Source organism: Daldinia loculata (genome assembly GCF_022478755.1).
Source record: "Daldinia loculata strain CBS 113971 unplaced genomic scaffold F4817scaffold_29, whole genome shotgun sequence".
NCBI classification, from domain to species: Eukaryota; Fungi; Ascomycota; class Sordariomycetes; order Xylariales; family Hypoxylaceae; genus Daldinia; species Daldinia loculata.
In genome coordinates this window covers 282,061-302,379 of record NW_026054883.1, presented here as the reverse complement: position 1 = coordinate 302,379, position 20,319 = coordinate 282,061, and the positions used below count along the sequence as shown (strand labels likewise).

Genomic DNA, 20,319 nt, shown 5'->3' with positions numbered 1-20,319 from the left:
TTTTAACAAATTATTTTAAATTAAAAAATGTTTAAAATAAAACAAATAAAATATAAATAATATTAAATTTAACTTAAATTTAATAAAGTAATTTTATTTTAAACTTTAATATATATAAAAAAAATGTTAAAAATTATAACATTAAACGAAATGTTATTAAAAAAATTAAAAATTAAATTTAATAAACCGTATTATTTTATTATTTTTAAACAGTTTATTTTTTTACTTTATCTTTTATTAAATAATATATTTTATTAAAAAAATATATGGAAATTATTAATGTTTAATTAAAAGTTTAAACATAAAAAAATTATAAAAAAGTTACGGCCATTTTTTACAAACCATTTAAAAATTAAAATGCATAAATTTTTTAATAAAAAAAAGTTATAAAAAAAGTAAAAAACAAAAACTTAACTATAATTAAACATAACGTTAAATGGTTTAAAAATTTATTAATAATATTTAAATATATTTTATCCGATTAAATTAATATATTTTTTATTATTAATATTTAAATTATAAATAATAATATTTTATCATTTTAAACTATTGTTTTATTTTTAAAAACAAAAGTTTAAACCATAAATATTTGTAAAAAAAAACCTAGTAAAAAATTATTTAATCCCACTTAAAATAAAAAATAAAAAAAATATAAAAAATACTTTTAATAAAAATATTTCCAAAAATAAAAAAAAAATAAAAGAAAATAATTAAAATGGTTTTAATAAACGACTTAAAAAAACAAATTAAATAAAATAAAAAAACCGTATTAATTATGTAAAACATATTTAAATATTTACAAATTTAAAAAATATTAATATATTTTTAAAAAAATAAAATTAAATTGGTTTAACTTAAAAAAAAATAAAAGTATACATATTTTTAAACAAAATTTAAAAGTTAACTTAAATTTTTAAAAAAAAATTAACAAAATTAAAAAAAAATTTAAAAAAAAAACCAATAAAAAGCAATTTTTTTAAAGTTAATTAAAACGTTAAATTAATAAAATATTATAAGCTATAACCGCGTTTATAATTAATATAATATTATAAATTATAAAATAATATTTACAAAAAATATTATAATAATAAAAAATAACGAAATACTTATTAAAAGGTATAATAATATTAATATAAAAATAAAAAAACTAAAAGAAATTATTTCTTTTAACTTTAAAATGTTACACATTATAAAAACTTTATATATAATTTTATTTTATTTTATATATTACGTTATTAAAAGTACTAGTAAAATAATAAAAACGAAAAAATGTTTATTTATAAAATAAATAATTTTATTTTATATAAAATAATTAATAAATATAATTAATTTATAATAAAAAATATTTTTTATAAAATAATAAAAGGTTTTTTTTATATATGTATATAAAATATTATATTTAAAATTAAACAAGTTATTAAATACGGTAATGTAAGTAAATAATATTTAAAATTAAAATACTTAAGTTTTTAAACATTAAAATATTTTGTAAATTACTGTAAAAAAATAAAAATTATTAACTTAATTACCATAAAATATAATATATATAATATATTTAAAATTAAAAGGCTTATTTGGTATAAATCGAAACGGTTAAAAAAAATTCTTAATTTGCGTTTTACCGTAAACTTTTACTTTTTAAAAAAAAAATACGAAAATTATAAAAACATTATATTAATAACCAACCAATAAACCAAATATATTTAAAATTATTATTTTTAAAAATAATTTACATAATTTATTATTTATTATTTTAAAGATTTATTAAATATTTTAAAAAAATAATATAATTTAAAACTTAAAATAATAAAATATAATAATAAATTTATAACAAATAAATTACAAATATAATAATTTTTTTAACAAATATATATTCGGATAAAACTATTTACGTTTTACATTTAAAAATAAAATAATGCCGTAAAACGTTTAAAAAATATAATTAAAATTAAAGCTTATATTATAAAAAATGATATAAAATTATTAACGTTTTTATAACTGGAAATTTATAAATTTATTATTTATTTATGTAATCGTATTTTTAAATATATATATAATTAAAAATTATTTTATAAAAAGTTTTATACGTTTATTGTAAAAAAAAACGGTAATGTAAAGTTTTAACATAAATTATAATAAACATATTTATGTATTTATAAATATAAAATATTTATAATAACTAAAAAAATATAATTGAAAAAAAATAAACGTAAAAAATTAAATTTAAAAATTTAAATAAACTATTTAATAAGTTATTTTTTTACGAATATTTATTACATTTAAAATTTTATAACTAATAAAATTATATTTATTTATAATATAATTTTTAATAAAAATAATATATTTTTAAAAAACTTAAATAATTTTAAAAATAATTTATTATATATTTTTAATAAAAAATAAAAAATGTTTTTGCAAAAAATTTAAAAAATTATATTTAATATAATAAATATATATAATATATTTAATTTATAAAAAAAAAATAATAATTATAAAATCCATATAAAAAATAAATATATTTATAAAAATATATTTAAAAAAAAAATTAATATATAATATAAAAATTTAAACAATAAAACTTTAAATAAAAACTATAATAATAATTATAATTAATAATTAAAAATTAAATTTAATTAACCATAATATTTTAAAATATATTTTAAACCGTTATTAACTTTTAAACCATTATTTTTTATAAATTTCTTGCGTAAATTTATTTAAAATATAATATGTTATTAAATAATTAATACGTACGATTAAAGTAATATTAATGTAATTATTCATGATTTTATTATATATTGTTATAAAAGTGTAAAATTGTGAAAACGTGTGAAACGCAAGTAATTATAAAAAAATCAAAGATTTTAAATTATATGATAATATTAATTAATTTAATATATTTTTTTAAATGTAACCGTAAAGTTAATTTAATTTAATATTTGGTTTAATATTTTCGAAATAACTTTATTTTTTAAATCATTAACGATTTAATTTTAATCCGTTTAATGTTTTTTAAACTTTTAATAATTATTAATATACATTTTTTACTTTAAAACTATTTTTTTATTTAAATTTTATAACTTTTACATTTATAATTAAGTTTTATTAATTTTAATTAATTTAAATTTTTTCATATAATTTTTATAATAAAACTTTTTAATTATTTGTTTTTAATTATATTTTTTAAATTAACGTAATTTAATTACATATAACTTTTTAACTTTTTATTATAATTAATAATTGTATATATTAACGTTTTAATTTAACGTAATTTTTTTATATATATGGTTTTTTTTAGTTTTTTATGCCTTTTAATAACTTTAATATATATATTTAAAAAGTTTTTTAATCGTAAAATTGTCGGTAATTAAAGCTTTATTAATAATTTTAAATAATATTTCGTAATAAAATTAAATAAAGTTTTATTAATAAGTTAAATAGTTTTTAATAAAACTTTATATAATCTTAATTAAAATATAATTAATAAATTTAAATAAGGTTTTTTTAACCGGTTTAAATAAAGTTTTATTAAAGTTTTAAATAAAGCTTTATTAAAAACTTTAAATAAACTTGGTTAATAATTTAAAATAAAGTTTTATTAAAGTTTTAAATAAAATTTTATTAAAAAGTTTAAATGGAACTTTAGTAATAACCGTAAATAAACCTTATTAAAAAACTTAAAATAAAATTAATAATAGTTTTAAATAAAGTATAATTAATAAACTTAAATAAAGTTTTATTAAAACTTTAAATAAAGTTTTATTAAAACTTTAAATAAAATCTTTTGTAAATTTAAATAAAACTTTATTAATAATTTTAAATAAAGTTTTATAATAACTTTAAATAAAATATAATTAATAACTTTAAATAAAGTTTTATTAAAAACTTTATATAAAATATTATTATTAAATTAAAAAAAAATTATTGTTTTATAATATTTTAAATTAAAGTTATTATTAAATTTTTAATAATTTTAAAGTTACGTAAATAATATTAAAACGTGTAATCGCCGTTATATATTTAATAAATTTAAAGATTTTATTAAAGTTATTTTAATTTATTTTAAATAATTTTAAACCCGATATTTTCGAGTTAAACTACGTTTGTTTTACGCCACGTAACGCGTGGTCCGTGTGTTTATACTTATGGGTCACAGGTAAAACATTTAAAAATATTTGGTTTAAAGTTATATTATATTATAAAAATTTTTAACGTTTTTATTAATGATAAAAAAATCAAATATTATATTTATAATGATTTAATATATCATAATAACGTATAAAATAATTTTAATTTTAATGATTTAAAATTAATAATATATTTAATTTATTTTTTTATTTTTTTTATATATTTGTATAATATTACGTTTTTATATATTAAATTTTAACGTTTAAAAATCTTTAACGTTTTAATTATATTAAACTTTATATAAAATATTTAAATATAACAATTTAATATTTTATAACCACGTATAAAATCCTTTTTTTTTTTTAATAATTTAAAGTTAATAATATTATTTTTTAAGCTTTTTAACTTTTTTTACATATTTATACGGTTTTATATATTAAGTTTTAACGTTTATTACGGTTTTAACGTTTGTTACGACCGGTGTTACGGCTAACGCATTACAACCGTTATAATGTAACCGTTATGGTTATTTTTAACATTTTAAAAAACTTAAAACGCGTAAATTTAATTAATAAATTTAATAAAAAAATTAATAATTATTATATAATTAATTATTATTTATTATAAAAACGCGTTAATATTATTGTTTTAATAATATTATTAATGTTATTATTAATGTTATTATTTTAAAACGTTAAACGTATGATTTTAATGTACGGGGTTTTAAAATTATTTTAAACCATAAATTTAATATTATTTTAAAAAGTTATTCCAGGTTTTAATTGGTTAAAAAGTGGTGTGGTTAAAAAAGGTATAACCTTACGAATAATATCGAATTTATAGTTTAAATTTACTAAAATAAATTTTAATATCGTTATTATAAAAACTTGTATTAAAGTTTTAAAAGTTAATAATTTCGTTAATTTTTAACAAATTAATTTAACCAAATTAACCGTTTTTGCGATTTTTAATTTTAATGTTTAAAAACTATAATTCGTCATTTAATTTTAATTTAAATTTTAAGTTTATTAACATTATTATACGTTTTTATTATTAAAGTAAAAAGTAACTTTTTTAAATTTAATTTTAATGCTATTATAAATTTTATTTTAAATTGTTTTATTTTTAAATAATTAAGTTTTATTAAAATAATTTATAAAATAATTAAATTTCCGTTATTATAAAAATCGTTTAATTTATACATCTTTTTAAAAACGCTTTTATTTTACGTGAAATTTATATTAAATAAAGTGTTAAAATCGTTTAACGTTTTAATACATATCGTTGTTATAAACAAAGTTGTTAACGGTAATAAATTTTTAAAATTAATTAAATAAAAACAAATTATAATTATATAAAAATAATTAATTTTTAATAATATAATTACTATTTTACTTTCTTTTTATATTATCCGTTTATAACTTTAAATTTAACTTTAACACATTTATATCCTTGGTTTTTTCGGGTTTAATAACTTTCGGTTAAAAATTTTAAATAAATTTAACAATTCGGTATTATTTAACATTTTACAATCTTTTTTTTAACTTTTTAAAGTTTTTATATATAAAGTTATTTTTATTAAAAATAATATATATATATATAAAATAAATTTTATAAATATACGTTAATACATAATTTATTAAATAACTTATAAAATAAATAATAAAATAAACAATAAAATAAATAATAAAATAATTTAATAAATAATTTAATAATTATATAATTAAATTATAAAATAACTTAATACGTAAACTTAAATATAAAGTAATAAAAAGGTTTAATCGTAATTTATAAAGTAAATTTACAAATAATTTAAATTATAAGTTATAAAGTAATTTAATAATTAAAATAATAAAATAATTTATTTAAACCTTAAAATATAATTTTATAATTTACCGTAATAAAATTTAAATCGGTTGTATTAAATACGTTAATTATATATATATTAAAGTATATAATTATATAAATAAAAAATAACTTTATTAAATAATATAAAAATGTTTTATTAAATTGTAAAAATAAAGTAATTAACGTATATTATTTTTAATTTTTACTTTTTAAAAGTTTAATAACATCGTTTTATATTTAAGTGTAATTTACTAAAGGTTTTAATTTTATACGTTATTTTATATAAAAAAGCTTAATTTAAATAAATAATTTATCGAAATAATTATTAAAAATTATTCCGTTTAACGATCCGTGAATATTATTAAATGTTAAAAAATTTATTAATTTATTATAATATATTTTAAAAAAGTTTATTATGTTTAACGGTTTTATAAATCATATATTTAAAATATTATAACGTATGTAAAAAATAACTTTAAAAACTTTTTAACATTTTTAAAAATAAATTAATCGTAAAAATTAATACGTTTATTAACGATAATACCGTTTAATGTTTTAAATAAATATAAAATAAGTAAATAAATTTATTACCTTGTATTTTATTTAATTAAATATAAAAAATTTATTTTTATTAATATTATTATTAATTATTAATTAATTTAAATTAAATGTTTTTTAAAATTAATTTAATTTTAATATTTTATAATTTAATAATAAGTTTTTTTTAAGTATAATAATATAAATAATAAGTAATATTTTTTAAGTAATATAAATAAAAAATATTATTTTTTTAATAATTTTGTTAATAATAATATTAAATTTATTATTGTTTTATATATATTATAATTAAATAACACCGTTTTAATTTAAATTAAACTTATAAACGTATAAAACTTTTAATTATTAAACAATTAATACGTACGATTAAAACAATATTAATATAATTACTTATAATTTTATTATATATTGTTATAAAAGTGTAAAATTATAAAAACGCGTGAAACGTAAGTAATTACAAGGAAATCAAAGATTTTAGGTCATATAACAGTGTTAACTAATCTGACATATGCGTTAAAACAATAAAATTAAAAAAAAAAAAAATTTTTTAACCACGCATACCGAAACTTAACAAACCGCATTAAATATAAACCGTTTAAAAAAGTACGTAAGTTAAATTAAAAATAAATTAATTAATAAAGTTTAATTTTTAAAATTATTAAAAAATTTAAAATTTATATATAAAAAAAACTTTTTTTTACTTTTTAAACATTATAATTAAATAAAAATTTATTTAATAATTAATTTTTAAAGTTAAATAAAAAAAAACTATTTAAAAAGTTATAAAATAATTAATACATAAAAAAAAATATTATAAAAAAACTTTTAATATAAAAAAAAAAACTTTTTTAAATTATATATAAATATATATATATAAAATTAACAAATATAAACGATTTATTAAATATAAAATAAAAATAATAATTAAAAATAATTAATAATAAAAAATTAATACCGAAAAAATATATATATTAATATTAATAATTAAATTATTTTAGATTTTTATAATTATAATAATATATTTTAACTTAAAATTAAAGTAGTTTAATATAATTAATATTTTTATTAATGTTAAAATAAAAGAAAATATATTTATAAAAATGTTACTTAAATATAAAAAATTTAAAACAATATTTAAAATAAAAATAATAATTTATAACATAAAAAGTTTTTTAAATTTATAACATAATAAATTTATAAATAAATTAAAATAATTAAACTTTTAAATAATTTTATATAAACCGTATATTTATTATAAAAATAAAATATTACTATTTTTTTATATAAATAATTTAATTTTAACATATAAAAAAAAAAAAGTTAATAATATAAATAATAATTAATTAATTAAAAAAATATTATAACATTATTAAAAAAAAAAAATCTTTAATAATATTTAAACATTATTATTTTAAAAAATTATATAAAACGATTAATATAATTATTTTAATTTAATTACTTTAATAAAATTAATAATTTATTCGAAAAAAATACGAAATAAACCTTATTATACCTTATAATTAAAAAAGAATTATTACCGTATAAAAAAAAACAATATTAAAGTTTATACATTTATATTAAAAAAAAATCGGTTTAATATTATACGTTATAATAATTATTAAATTAAATATAATTTTTACATATTCCCGATTAATACGGTTTTTATTAAACTTAAAATTAAAACATTATAAAATAATAAATAAAGTTATTAAATACTTTTATTATATTAAAACATTAAAACTTTAATTAAAAAAAATAATAAATTTAAAGTAATAAATAATACGTTATTTATTAATAATATAATAAATTGCAAAAACTTTTAAATATATATAATAAAATTATTTAATAAAATTATTAAATAATAAACAAATAAATAAAATATAATTATTACATTAATTATAAAAATAAAATTATTAATTTTATTATAAATAACAAAAAAAATTATATTTATTTTTAAATTTATTAAAAAATTAAAAATATTTTTAAATAATTTTACAATTACCATATAATATAACAATTATTAAACCATTTAATTAATTTTAAAAAATATTAATAAATTATAAATTAAATTAAAATATATAAACATTTACAATTATTAATTACGTTAAAAAATATATAAAAATACAATACGTATAAAATACACATTATTAAAAAACATAATTATAAATAATTTTATTAAAATACTTACAAATATATTTTTTACAAAATTTAAAAAACAAATAAAATTAATAAATATTAAAAATAAATTAAAAAAAAAAAATTTAAAAAGTTTAATTAATAAAATTAAGCAAATTTTTTAAGATTTTATAAATTTATTTAATAATAACGTTTAAAAAATATATAAAATATACTTTAATATATTTTAACACGTAATTGTTTATCACGTATTATTTAAATATTTAAAATTATTTTAAATATTTATAAAAAAAAAAATAATAATGTTTTATTTTTTTATTAATTAATTTAATAAATTAATTTATTTAATAAATGTTTTAACCGTTTATTATACCAAGTTTTTATGCCGATTTTACGCAATTACCACGTAAACATCATTTGTTTTACGGCGTAAATATATTATTAATGGCCTTTTCGAAAAAACCGTTTAAATTATGTATAACTCGTGATTATCCGCTCGGATAGTTTAAACACTCCGCTAACTTATCTCAAGTAACTTTAAACCAAAATTTCGATTTTTAATTCGGGGGGATATACCTTTTACAGCCACACCACTTTTTAATTAATCATAACTTGTATAATTTTTTTAAAAAAAAATCGAAACTTTAATTTAAAGTTATTTTAAATACGTCTTTTTTAAAAAATTGTTTTATAAAAAATAATATTAACATTATTTAATTAATAAATTTATTAAAAAAATAATAACGTTAATATATTTTTATAATAAATAATAATTATATATAATTATATTAACTTTATTATTAAATTTATTAATTAAATTTATATATTTTAAATTTTTTAAAATATTAAATATAAGTTATAATAATTATAACGGTTATAATACCAATTATAATATTAATTATAATAATTAATTTATTAATTAATAAAATTATTAAAAATAATAACGTTAATACGTTTTTATAATAAATAATTATTAATTATATAATTATATTAACTTTATTATTAAATTTATTGATTAAATTTATATATTTTATGTTTTTTAAAATGTTAAAAATAACTTTAATAAAATTGGTTATAACGCGTTAATTGTAATAATAACAATAATACCGGTTATAATAATAATTGTAATAAATGTTAAAATTTAATATTAAAAAATAAAAAGGCTTAAATTATTAAATTAAAATTAAAATAAATAATATTTTATATTTATATATAATATTAATTATAATATTAATTATAATGGTAATTAATAATAATTAATATTATTTACCGTAAAAAAAATTTAACGTTTAAAATTATAATATAAAAACGTAACATTATATAAATATGTAAAAAATTTAAATAAATAAATGTAATATATTATTAATTTTAAATCATTTAAATTAAAGTTATTTTATATATTATTATATTATATTAAATTATTGTAAATATAATATTTAAATTTTATTACTAAAATTTCCACTGTAACAAGCGCTTAGGCCCAGGCCAGCCTTAGACCACATTTCGTAAAATAACATACCCGTGACCTATAAGTACAAACATACAGGCTATGCGTTTTTGAGGCGCCTGTGGCGCCGAGGGCTGTGCGGGCGCAGCCCGCGCCCTTACGAAATGTGGTCTGAGTTTACTGAGATAACCGCTAACGTCCGAAATATAAATTTAACAAACTAGATGGTTTCTTTTGGTTTCGGAATCAAGTCACGCAGCTTACTTTAAAGCTCAGGCAACACCTTGTGCTAGGAAGGGTTCTGGCTTAACTGCCTTAGGTACCTAACCTAACCTAACGTAAATGTGGTCGGGCGTCGAAAATAGAAGCACCATTAGTCTATAGAGTGTCTAAGATTTAGCATTTATAGATTGCAATGCGCTTTACCAAAGTTTCTACGAACATACCCCAGGTAGTTATCTATCCCATAAGAACCCCAGCTCACTTACAGTAACAGACAGCGGTCCCCCCGAAGATTCGCCCAGACGACCGAGGCAACCAGACTAGCCAAACTCCAAACAAAGACTTCGGTTGAAGCATCACCTTATCTTTCTATGATATAGACGTGCTTTACACTTCACATTGGTGTTTAGTATTAAATCGTAGTTCACCAGTATTAGGAAGAGACCAAATACAAGCACGTAGGCAAGCGAAGTCTCATCGTAAAATATAAATTAGAGGATAGGTCCTATCACCGGATCCTAAATCATACGCTCTGGCCAAGAAGGTGCGCTGCGACGATTACGCTCAAGCTGCTCGTAGTTTAGCTAGTCTCTCCTTCGTACTCTTTACGATGTCTTCTTCGTTGTATATTCCTGTCACGCTGGGATGCTTGGAAACAGCTTCTCCCCATCTGTAGAAGTTAGGGGCCTTGGCGGAGATATCGGTGAGTATGTGCGCAGGCAAGATGCCATGCTTTGGTAGTGTGAAAAGTCGTATGACGAAGCTCCCCGTCAAAACCTAGAACGATTTAGCTCGTGCAATCTAGACACTATAAGCAAAGGGAACAATTACCTCGGCCTGCGTAAGCTTGTCGCTGCCGTTGAAGAAAGGTGCGGCATTGGCGAGGAGGGGCTCGAGTTCCTTCACGACCGCATCGACGTACTCTTTGACAAAGCCTTCTACTTCATCGTCGTTCTTGGCGAACGAGGCCTTGAAGAAGTTACTGTTCACCTTTGAGATAAAAGTATCGACGAAGAAGGCGATCCTAGCACGTTGCAAGGCTCCACCAGGGGCATTTGAAACCGGGATAAGATGAGACGGGTGAGCGTCGGCCAAGAAGTCAGAGATAATACCCGACTCGGTGAGGATCTCTCCGTTATATTCAATAGACGGAACTAAACCCCGAGGGTTGATCTTTAGATACTCGGCAGTACGGGGGGTGCTCAAGTCAATGATCTCCTCTTCGAACGGCAGCCCGAGCTCGGCAAGAGAGATGTGCGCTCGGTGAGCCCCTAATGAATGGATTTATCAGCTCCTTTCCCATAAGACTTGGACGGGGCGCTCGCACATGGGCAACGATGGTTCGTATACAACTTAATCTTTGGTGTCGCCATTTTCTTAAGGGGTTTTGGAGGAGTAGACCAAGACAGTGTGGGCTGTAGATGTGATACTTGATATAAAATACGATTACCCCGGCCTCACGACTTCAACTTATATCTACGGACCCAAGGTTTCTACCGGCATCGACGGAGGCTGCTTACCAATATGCGGGGTCATTTTGCGCGCAATTCGGCGTGATTACCCAATAACAGAAAGAAAAGGCACGTAAAGAATTGCGCAATTCGTCTCCGACAATGTCTCAGCTCGGGCATTTTGAGGTTAATCATTCCGAGGAGCGTTTCGTGACGAACTCACCAGGTAATTTTGATTCTAGTTGAAGCTGTATCCTGTTATATAAAATTAAAAGCTGCCTTCATTCTATCAGTCTGTTTCACTGTCTTCCCCACTTTGAAAATGAGGCTATTCACCAGACCTATGCTCTAGTCTCTAGATCCCTCAGATAAGAACACCCTAAATAGCTTCGTTTGAGCCGACTAATATAATTCATCACTCTGACTTATGATATTTTAACAGCCACTTATGCTCCGTAGGTGTGGCTTATCGAAGATGAACTAGAAATCCCGGGGATCCTCACCGTCAATCATATTAACCGAGATCTGCGAATATATTCACCTTCACGTTCGTCGTGACGTCAAGCTGACCTCATACAAATTTATGGGTGTGTTCATGATGTCGATGACGTCAGGGATATTGTCGCCGTTAAACTTAAATACCCAAGCCCAAGCTACATAGGTGTAAGTTCTTTTATATTCAGACAGGAAACAAGACTACCTACACTACAATTATCACACTACTAAGTCAAACATATCCCTAAATCAATATGCCTCGAGACGGAAGCGGTCGAGCCCACAACGCTCAAGATCTCTCGCCTGAGACCGATCACAACATCATCCACGGTGCCGGCAACGAGACTGTAAGCCAAGTCCATCAGTCGCCTAACCTAGTCTTTCGCTAATAATATCTATAAACAGGACCCTCATGTTGCACGAGCGGATAAGACTGCAGAGCTGCCCGAACACGAACACGGCGCAGGACTGAAAGGATTAAATGCTAGTGGTGGTTCATGTCAGGGTCTAACACATGGTCCGGGGAGTGGACAGGGAGGACGCGGAAGCACAAATTAATGCCTTAATATCGTCAAAGTGTACAGTTGTTGTTCTTCGCGGATATTAGAAGAACGTGTATGATTATAATGAAAGAAAGGCCAATTACCAACTACGCTCATGGATTACATTAATAGTGTATTCTTGCTGGCACCATCGGGGAGCTTTGACCGCAGTATTAACCCCGGATAGACTCTTCTATCCACTCCATTGTTCCAGTTTGGTTGGTACGGCAGCTGGTTAATTGTAACGTAGAGGTATCCATCCCAACCCACGTTGGCGCTGTCTGGCCAGACAATACGAGGGTCTCTAACATACGGTACTGTTAATTGAGTCGTGTAACTGAGAAATGTTAGCGGTTTGCGCAATCCTGAATATAAATCGACTTAAATAGACGCGTACTTGTATATAAATATTGCATTATGCTCCGGCATTAGCATATACACGTTACCGAGGCTATCTCCAGTGAACCCATTAGCGTTTCCGCCCCTCTGTCCTAAATTCTTGACGTTGTCGAAGGCATTCTTATTAGCGATCGGGTCGCTATTCGGGTTTGCCCGTAGATACCGGGTCTCTATCGCGTATAGATAATCTGTAGTGAGCGCAGAGTAGTACATGACCTACTAAGGTTAGCCGTGCTCGACATCTCCGAGTTCATATGCCTACCTCTCCGTATTTATCTAACTCAGCCCCGTCGAGACCTTCTTCTTGGAACCCGAGCGGATATCCATGTTGGCGTAGATAAAACGGAATACCATTGTAACTGGGAACGACTTCAGGTATAACCTGAGTACTGGGGTGTTGATTCAACTGCCTCCAGCTCTCCCCTGTCGCGAGGTCGATCATGATGAACCCCGTTCTCCCTTCGTTACTGCTGTCTACGATATACACGATGCCGCCTCCCGACTGAGTGACATTAGACCGAAGGTCAAACCGCAGGTCATTCATGTAAGAGTCTGGATAATGAACCGTCGGAGGTAGGGTATATGTCTTTCTGATGCTATTCGTAGTTAAGTCTATAGCTACCAGCTTCGGGCCACCCGGTGCGGCGTATGGCGTGCTAATCTTCTCCTCTTGGGTGATAGTAGGGCGTCCAGTGTCGAGCACCCAGAGTGTGTCATCAGGGGTCACGTACAGAGCTTGCACGCTGATAAAGTGACTCTCATCGTTGCTGCCGAATGTGATGCCGTTGCTAACAGCGGAAAGTCCTTGAGGGGGTGTATTCAGTTCCAAGTTGGGGTACGCCACCTCGGCGGTCTCATTAACGACTTCACCCAAGGTGTATGCGTACGTCCCTCGCGTATAGCAGGTGAAAACTCGCCCATTCTTAGATACAGCGAGTCCAATGGGCCATTGATCGTAAAAATAGTGGTATTCCTCTACCAGTGGCCCGTATGTCCCTGTGTCGACACGGATATTCCGTGCCCCAGAGGTCCCGAACGTACTATTAAGTGCTACTGGGAAGAAGGCTTGTGCCACCACGCGGCTAAGAAGGCCAGTTGCGACTGATAGGGTTAACTTCATGTTTTATATATTGCAATATGAAATCAAAATACCATATAAGTTTCTAGAAATTACAGTTAAATCCTAAGCGGAGAGGTTGTATAGTATAGAGGGCATTAATGCCTTTACACCTCATCAAATGCCGAGTTCCCGGGCGCATGAATACGAAGTGGACGTCAACCGAACTGCTACATGTTCCGGAACTATGCACCTACATATTCTCTGGAATGCATGATGCTGAGATGTCTTCCAATTCGGGGATGATGTAATGCGGGGATCATCCATTGACATGCTGAGGGGGTTGTAGCAACATTGGGTATTTCCGACGGACTGTTGAGCCGATTAATTCAAGCTCCTATCTGAATATTTCTCATTACTTGACCTAATCATAATAGCAGTTATTAACTCTCTTATTTATACCGAAGATCAATGTAAACAAATGTGAACGGATATGAAAATATTAGGCAGTTAGTCATAAGGAGTACAATGAGATATTAGATACATATTATTCGCTTCCAACTTGGTAAATTACTACTAAGTTAAGCAGCACGGTAGTAACCTTAACCTTACACATTCAAGCATCTAGACGAGCAGTCTCAACACAGCCTTCTATAATACTATCAAACTACCCTTACTTGAGCTGTGCAAGTAAGTTCAGGTTCGAGTTCTACTAGCGCTTTAGGAGATGAATACAAATCCACTTATACCTCAACTATTAGTATCGTTCTTGGTAGCTCATTATCCCGTGGGTTAGTATTCTGGCTGTTATTAACGACTCTGCTCAGGGGCTTATACCTAGCCTACTGTATCTATGGTAGTTGCGACTATCTTTCGAAATTAAAAACGTGATACTAAACTGACATATTGAACTTGTGTCTCTGCTGTGACCATATGCATTGGGCCGGTCTGTGGTTTAATTCAAGCGTAAACCTTCCAATCACGTCGAGAACCTTACCGCGTCCAAGTGTTCGTCACTAGGCTCTCAGTTGTTAGATACTTCACTAGCCCCTTACTCGCCGTCTTGACACGTTTATCTAGGTATTTATTCTACTAAAATCCTGTCACATTCCTTCCATTATATCTTCTCCCAGTCGTACATGTCGTTACATTCTCTTTTCAAATCACCTACAAGTCCCGTAGTAGGTTTCCTTACTTCGACTTGGTATAATGACAGCTAAGGATTACAATATGCCTATTCCGCACATCATTATACAAGACTGGAACGATCCATCTGAACCTAACGGAGGCAGGCCTGTATCGTCGTCGCGAAAGATTGCTAGCGCCATACGAACATTCTTCCGCCGCCTATGGTCGAAACGACATTTGTCAAAGTGGAGGTCTAGGAAGCCATCTTCTAATGGGGAAAAGGCGGCGCTGAAAACAGATGAAATACGTGAACTGTCTGGTTCGGCCTCTGATATGCCACGGTTATATTTACCAGATAGCGGCGTACATATTAGCCTATTAGATGAATGCCGCAAGTCTCTCCGTTGCTCAATCTCCCTAGAATCATCCGAGGAGGACACAGAACCAGCAGAAGAGACCAATACGAGGGACAAACGAGAAAAGACACTTCGCATACTCGAATAGCCTAGAGAAGAGCGAGCGACCAAATTTTCCGATACTCGGGATCCCTCCTGAGTATCTAGTAAGGCCATCAGCTTCCGAAATTGCGTCTTCTGCAAGGGGACACTCGCAATATATAGAGAGAACTAGCCGGTACTCATTACAGAACACCACTACCACTCGACGCTCAGAGTTAGATGCCAGAATCGGCGAGGGGGTAGAACACCAAGACGGTGCAAGGAAAAGGCGAGGCAGGCTTAGCCACATAAACCCAGCAATAAAGGCCCCAGACCCACTGGTTGGATACGATATAGAATTTCCAGAAGCTAAACGTTTACCAAGACCTAAGAGCAGCAAGCCTACGAGGCCCAAATACCTTGCCGTACCCTCGAGAAGATGTCGTCGGAAAAGGCGTGCATCCGCTCCAAGCTTATCACACACGGTTACCGAGTATATAAAACCAGAAATGCCGCCGGATTCCGACATGGAACCGGAAAGCAGACGCAAGTCGGACGGGCTTGGGTACAAAATCAAAGTACACCCATATCAATGAGTGAACGTCACGCCCAGGACTCTTATCACGCGTATTATGTCTCTCTCCGCGTATGTTCTCGCTTAGAGGATCCTTTATAGATGATTAAGCTTAGGCAGCGTTGTCGGGATATACAATAGCTCTCATATGGGAAATATCATATTTCTTATTGTTTAAGGGGTCTATTTACGGCAAATTAGGATTAATTCTTTAACTCGGGGTATAATAAATATACCTAGTTACTTTATTCTATTACTATCATCTCACTATTATAGACATTACGGAATATATTTTGTCGCTCAATAATTGAATAGTCAGGCCTATTGGTTACCTCCTAAATATCAATCGTGACTTAACAAGACTCAAAGCTGAATAATAGTCTGTGCGTTTGCGTTTGATACTTCTATATTCAAATAGACTTACTATAACTTAATGTCTAATTGATCATGGCATAGCTTTAATAAGTTACAAGGCTCAAGATTTAGTCCGAGCGACTTCAACAAATAACTATTCGAAGCTAGGAGGCCTCATGCGTCAGTGGCTGAATGCATAGCTCTAGATAGTCGGGGAAGATACACGGTTTCCGCAAGTACCATGCGTAACGTTTTAACGCCATGCCGACTTGGGGATGCAGCTATCGTGCAGCCCGGTGAGCATCGTGATTGGGCCGGCCGTGCCCTTCCCGCGTAGTACATGTACGATGCAAAGCCCCTCGCGATCCCGCAACTTTGTGCCTCGTTCGACTGTTACTCCTCACGCATGAAACAGATAACTACTAAATAGGAGGTGGGAGATGACTCAAAATAACGTGTGTCCTTATTTATTTTAAAAAAGGCAATCATAAGATCAGACAAACAATTAAGTGGTATAAGGATAAAACACTCCGGTTGGGACAGCAACATTTGGCACTCTCATTCTCATAAGTCTCTTACCGCCAGCCTAGTCCTCGCAAAAGGTCATTCGCTAAATACCCACCCCGCATGATGGCAGCCAGCAAGGCTATCCCGCGGGAACGACTCTTGGCTCTGCAGCACGCTTACGACACGCTCTGCATATATCTCGGGTTTCACGACGATGAAAAGCACTTCTTGCGGCAGATCCTAGATGGGGACTTCATCAGCCCCTTTTTCGCAGAGTATCGACGCGACTACCTCGAAGCCGAAGCAGAGATCGAGGATGTAGATTGCGATGAGCTATTCAGATGGTGCAGGTCCAAGAACGCGTTCGTGTTGCCCAAGTATGTAAGCTCTAAGACGCCGAGTAAGGGAAACTGGACGGCGCTCGATCACGCGGCTCGGTTTCTCGTCCGCGCTCTTCGGTTCAGTTGGGAGAACGGTGGCGAGTGGACGCATGGGAGATTCGATCCTGATAACGACCAGGATCTAGAAAGCGACAGGGAGTTTCATCAGGTCTGGGCCATCCTGCGGTATCTTCAGATAGAGTGGGAAGCCGCTAATATCGACGAGTGGGAAGGGGACAGCATAAGTGAGACTCTCGCGGACATGTTATCTAGTCGATTATAACCTAGGGATGAGGTTAAAGTCGGGTAGATTCGTTCTCTTTGTGTAGCACTAGGTATAATGTAGGCTAAGGCGCATGGGGATCGGTGGCGATTCGAAGCGGGTAGTATGACTAGAGCCAATATTTCTACTGATAGGCCCTACATTACCAACTCTTATTCTATTCCGTTATATCTACAAATGCCACGAGATGCTACAAGTAGAGAAAGGCTTTGGTAGTATACATCCATCGCACTCTAAACTAGGTATATCCAATCATCACCATTAGGGGAGCATTGTCGTTCTATAGGGTATCGTCATATTCATCTAAATCATCTCACCCAAAGTAAAAATTATATAGCCCAAAAATGTAAGTAAATCAAACACCATCTGAGATTATGTCCTCACGACGGCGTTCCTTTTCGGCAGTAATATCCCCGACGCTTCCTGACGACGATCCGATGCGGTCAGAGGAGTAGTGGCCTGGTTGACTGCTCCCGTCCGGAATGTAGAATCGTTTATCGACCCTGCTTAGGGTCAAGACGCATAGAATAAGGATCTCCACTGTGAAGTTGAAGATGTAGAATGGAGCCTTGCCGTGATACCAAGCAGGGTTATTAAGTGCTCGCGGAGGCGCGAATGCAGTCCCAATTTTAAACCCTGAAGTCAATATGCATAGACAGGCCGTCGCAAGGACAATGGCGGCCTTGGTCTTCATTTTGCCATATCCAAAAGTTTCTTCTATAGGGGATCGAGGTAATAGGTAAGCGGCAGCCGTCAAGAAGACTGGTAGAGTTGTGAAGACGAGGAGATAGGTGCTAGACGTTAGTTGAACAGCTCGACAGGCTCGTAGCGTATACGGATCCAAGCTGTACATGGATAACACCACAGCTGTGATAACCATGATCAGAGCACAGGCAATCCCGACGTAGAGTAGTTTGAACGTGGTACGAAGCGCTATGTGCCAACCAAGGGATGGTTGCTTTGCTCGTAGAATACGTTGGGCGAAGATTAGATTAACGACGTACGCAATGAGAATACCGGCGTTAACAAGGATATTAGCTGCAATAGCAAGACGAATATTGGTCTGCCGGTTCGCCCATGCTATCCGTAAGGTGAGGGTAGCTATACGGGCCATACAGAAGCCGAATAGGGCGCCGGAAGGGAGGAATTTGTGACCTCTTCGATTGTTGATTTGGAATATCGTCATATTAGTTGCTGCGAAGACCATGTATAAGGCGATGAAGACAGCGGAGATAGGGACGTCGGGTATAACTGAAGGGAGACCTCCAACGGCCGCCGTGGTGGGCGCATAAGGCGGACCCGAGCGATGTTGCTGTGCTTGTGACATCGCTGAGTTATTATAATTATGATGATGATATTAGACGTATTAATTTCGATATTGGTATAGGTAATAATAGGGGTAATAATATCGACTTGAGTAACGTATATATAACCAAGATTAGGTTGAAGAGTGCAGATCTGTCAGATTTGATAGATCTGACGGGAAACGCATGCAAAGTATAAGAAGATAAAAATATATGCAGGCGTTCCGAGGAGAGACAAGAAAACAAGAATAAGAAAAAATGTAAATGTCAAGTTACCTCGGACTCGATATGAAGATGTCTTAGAATATCGAAGCTCAAGCGATTGGTGCGAGACTTAAAATACTTAGATAAAGACGTAAAGCTCTTCCTCGAGAATAAATGAACATACTAAGTTATTTAAAGGTCATATCGTTCGTCTCATGTCCTTTCGGCGCATTACCGCGCATGTCTCGCGATCCCGAGACCACGAAATCGGTCCACAAGATCTAATCACATCTTGTTCTAATGCTTGCTCTAGTGCTACTAGATCGTTCCAGCTAGGCAGGCTAAGTTGTTCTTTATGTTGCTTGACTCAAGACTACCTAGTCTTGAGTTAACATCATCATGCCATCCCTGTTACGGATCCGGTCTGGTGGATTCACGCATAAGTGCCGGTCGGTCGGCGTTGACGAAATTCCTAAAGGGGTAAAGTAAATTAGAATCGACCAATAGCATCCTATCATTCTCCGTAATTAAATAATAATAGGGTCCGCAGACATATAAGATGGCGGCGTCTTGGAATGCCGATGACCGACATCTCAGTCGAAGCAATGAAGTGTTATTACTTGTAATGCCAAAGCTCCAAAGCCCCGAAGCTCCAAAGCATTGTTATTGCCAACAATATTATTGTCAACATCGCTTATAAAAACTTTCAAACAAACACCACAGCCTCAACTTTAAGGCATCAGATTACTTATAAAAAGCACCTCAAAGTAATATACAACACATTTAAAACATTAACTCAGTCTGTATTATCGCTACATACCTAGGTATAGGTACCTAAGGTATTTAATCATTTACATAATTAAAC

The 20,319-nt window shown here is 28.1% G+C and overlaps 5 protein-coding genes across 5 annotated transcripts; 2 read left to right on the top strand and 3 right to left on the bottom strand.

Annotated features, from left to right (window-relative positions):
* Nucleotides 1-10,811: 10,811 nt before the first annotated feature.
* On the bottom strand, nt 10,812-12,402 carry F4817DRAFT_339822 (glutathione S-transferase domain-containing protein). Its single transcript, XM_049303593.1, has 3 exons — nt 11,667-12,402; nt 11,171-11,610; nt 10,812-11,116 (listed from the first exon to the last, which is right to left on the bottom strand). The coding sequence occupies exons 1-3, from the start codon at nt 11,710-11,712 to the stop codon at nt 10,904-10,906; spliced, it is 699 nt and encodes a 232-aa protein (XP_049158372.1). The 5' UTR covers nt 11,713-12,402; the 3' UTR covers nt 10,812-10,903.
* F4817DRAFT_339821 (major royal jelly protein-domain-containing protein) lies at nt 12,403-14,563 on the bottom strand. The gene is made up of 4 exons (XM_049303592.1): nt 13,489-14,563; nt 13,225-13,442; nt 12,689-13,164; nt 12,403-12,630 (listed from the first exon to the last, which is right to left on the bottom strand). The coding sequence occupies exons 1-3, from the start codon at nt 14,344-14,346 to the stop codon at nt 12,948-12,950; spliced, it is 1,293 nt and encodes a 430-aa protein (XP_049158370.1). The 5' UTR covers nt 14,347-14,563; the 3' UTR covers nt 12,403-12,630; nt 12,689-12,947.
* On the top strand, nt 12,540-12,843 carry F4817DRAFT_359234 (uncharacterized protein; the record flags this gene model as incomplete). Its single annotated transcript, XM_049306129.1, has 2 exons — nt 12,540-12,632; nt 12,691-12,843. The coding sequence occupies 2 exons, from the start codon at nt 12,540-12,542 to the stop codon at nt 12,841-12,843; spliced, it is 246 nt and encodes an 81-aa protein (XP_049158371.1).
* Nucleotides 14,564-17,160: 2,597 nt separating the features above from the next.
* F4817DRAFT_339818 (uncharacterized protein) lies at nt 17,161-18,124 on the top strand. Its single transcript, XM_049303591.1, has one exon. The coding sequence runs from the start codon at nt 17,404-17,406 to the stop codon at nt 17,944-17,946; it is 543 nt and encodes a 180-aa protein (XP_049158369.1). The 5' UTR covers nt 17,161-17,403; the 3' UTR covers nt 17,947-18,124.
* On the bottom strand, nt 18,125-19,840 carry F4817DRAFT_339816 (uncharacterized protein). The gene is made up of 2 exons (XM_049303590.1): nt 19,639-19,840; nt 18,125-19,583 (listed from the first exon to the last, which is right to left on the bottom strand). Exon 2 carries the CDS (start codon nt 19,271-19,273, stop codon nt 18,302-18,304), a length of 972 nt encoding a protein of 323 aa, XP_049158368.1. The 5' UTR covers nt 19,274-19,583; nt 19,639-19,840; the 3' UTR covers nt 18,125-18,301.
* Nucleotides 19,841-20,319: the final 479 nt, after the last annotated feature.